This window comes from Capsicum annuum, chromosome 10 (assembly GCF_002878395.1).
Source record: "Capsicum annuum cultivar UCD-10X-F1 chromosome 10, UCD10Xv1.1, whole genome shotgun sequence".
Classification (NCBI taxonomy): Eukaryota; Viridiplantae; Streptophyta; class Magnoliopsida; order Solanales; family Solanaceae; genus Capsicum; species Capsicum annuum.
The window spans coordinates 216,939,130-216,940,949 of record NC_061120.1 but is presented as its reverse complement, the minus strand read 5'-3'; the positions used below and the strand labels follow the sequence as shown (position 1 = coordinate 216,940,949).

The window sequence follows — 1,820 nt, the reverse complement described above, 5'->3', positions numbered from 1 at the left end:
TGAAGTCATCAGGAAGTTAAAATCTCAAAAGTCAAATTATAGTGGTTGGGAAGTCAAGTGGAAAAGCATGTGATTTAGAGCAATCTTAAATATGTTGCAAATCATTTTATTAAGGGGTAAAAGAAAAAATATTAAAGTTAAATTGTTTATATTTATCGTAATATATGGAATATTTTGTTGCTACTGCTAAAGGGTTATGGTGAAATAAATAGAATTCCTCGCTCCTAACAAGGAGTCTCAAATTGGAATATCGATGCGGCGGATAAAGTCCTCCACTCTTAACTAGCAATCTATCTCAGATTCGAGCTCTGCATAAAGAAAAAATTCCAGATAAGGAACGCTTTGGAATCCAGATTAGTCTAACACTGAAGGAAGAAAACATCTTTACTATAAAAGAATGTTGTCTACCATATTAGTACAGTACAACACACTTTAATTTCCCAATATACCTTGAGCTCAATGAAAAGACAAGTACACTAGTAGAAAGAAACTGAAGTTACAACAAAAGCTTCGGTTGTTAATATTCAGTCTACTGTACCACTGTATTCTTTTTCAGAATTTCATATCTTTCTCATATGCTTTGTAGCTGAGAAAATGAAATCCGAATGATCGAGCCATCGAGAGATGTGGCATGTTTACACACCAGTGCCTCAGTTGCCTGCTCCTCACTTTCGAAAAGAACAAGAGCCTGCTTCTTTCCATTCATTTCGAAAAGCTTTGTGTTCACAATGGGACCATGCTCCTCTACGTGGACCACAATCTCTTCTTCTGTCACGTCCTGGGGCAAGGTTGAGAGATGGATCATCTTGGTAGGGGAACAACAATACCGGTAGTTTTTAGCAGCGTTCCTGTTGAAACGATTGAGATTTGAGTTTGAGTAGTCGCGGGTCTCTGGTCCAGTGATAATATTTGGGTGCTTCGAATAGTTGACTTCCAACCGCTGGCCAAATAACATGGCACCCTGTATCCAAAATATACCAGGAGAAATTAAAAAACATTAACGAAGCAAAAGATATGCGTGGACTTTAATTCAGGTAAACTTACTGCATTAATTATATTGTAGATTTACATAACAAGGAGTTTGAACATGAGTACATTCCAAACTCAATGAGCATCATAAATCTACTAACCCTCTTTTACTTGGTATAGCTCATGTCATCCGGTATAAATGCACGGGATATGACACATCAAAAGTCAAGCTAGGAAAGAATGGAGAGAGGGTTGCAATTTGCAAGGTTGTCGAGAAACAATTAAGTTTATTTGATAACGAGGGATCGTCTAGTAATCTGATACATGGCCTGAAGTATAGTTTTCATTCTTTGGAGTCGACAACCTAATGCTTTGATGAAGTAAATAATTTTCTATAAACAACAATAAATCATCTATGCTAATTCGACACAAAATTTTATGTTGTTTCCATTTTATAACTATGCACAAACCTATGCGGCAGCAGCTTGATGCTAAGATACTTTTCAAAAGATTATTAATGAGACGGAACAAACTAAATCCAAAAGAAGAAAAGAACAAAACTAAATAAATACGGATTCAAAACGAATATAACCATTCATACCTTCAAAAAGTGCACAGCAAGCTCTGCCTGGAAGCCATCACCCATCTGAACCAGAGCATGATCTGGTTTATTCCGTAGGATTTTAATTCTGACAATGTTTCCATAAAGGGAGAACAGATTAAAAAGCTTGTCCTCGTCTATTCTCTGTAACAGGGAAAACCAATCAGAAGAGAAGCATAAAGATACGTAACCACGAACATTAAAATTTAATTAAACAGGAAAAGAATAAAAAAGAGATTCTTCCGCTATT

At 36.0% G+C, this 1,820-nt stretch overlaps 1 protein-coding gene across 2 annotated transcripts in view; it reads right to left on the bottom strand.

Moving 5' to 3' along the window:
* Positions 1-366: 366 nt before the first annotated feature.
* The window catches only part of LOC107843783 (polypyrimidine tract-binding protein homolog 3), a 19,960-nt gene continuing 18,506 nt past the window's right edge, over positions 367-1,820 (bottom strand). For both annotated transcript variants that reach the window (XM_016688174.2, XM_047397393.1), the window contains 2 exons: positions 1,571-1,714; positions 367-961 (listed from right to left, as the gene is read on the bottom strand). In XM_016688174.2, the coding sequence (XP_016543660.1) occupies positions 572-961; positions 1,571-1,714 (534 nt within the window). In that variant the 3' untranslated portion in view covers positions 367-571. The remainder of the gene's footprint in view (positions 962-1,570; positions 1,715-1,820) is intronic.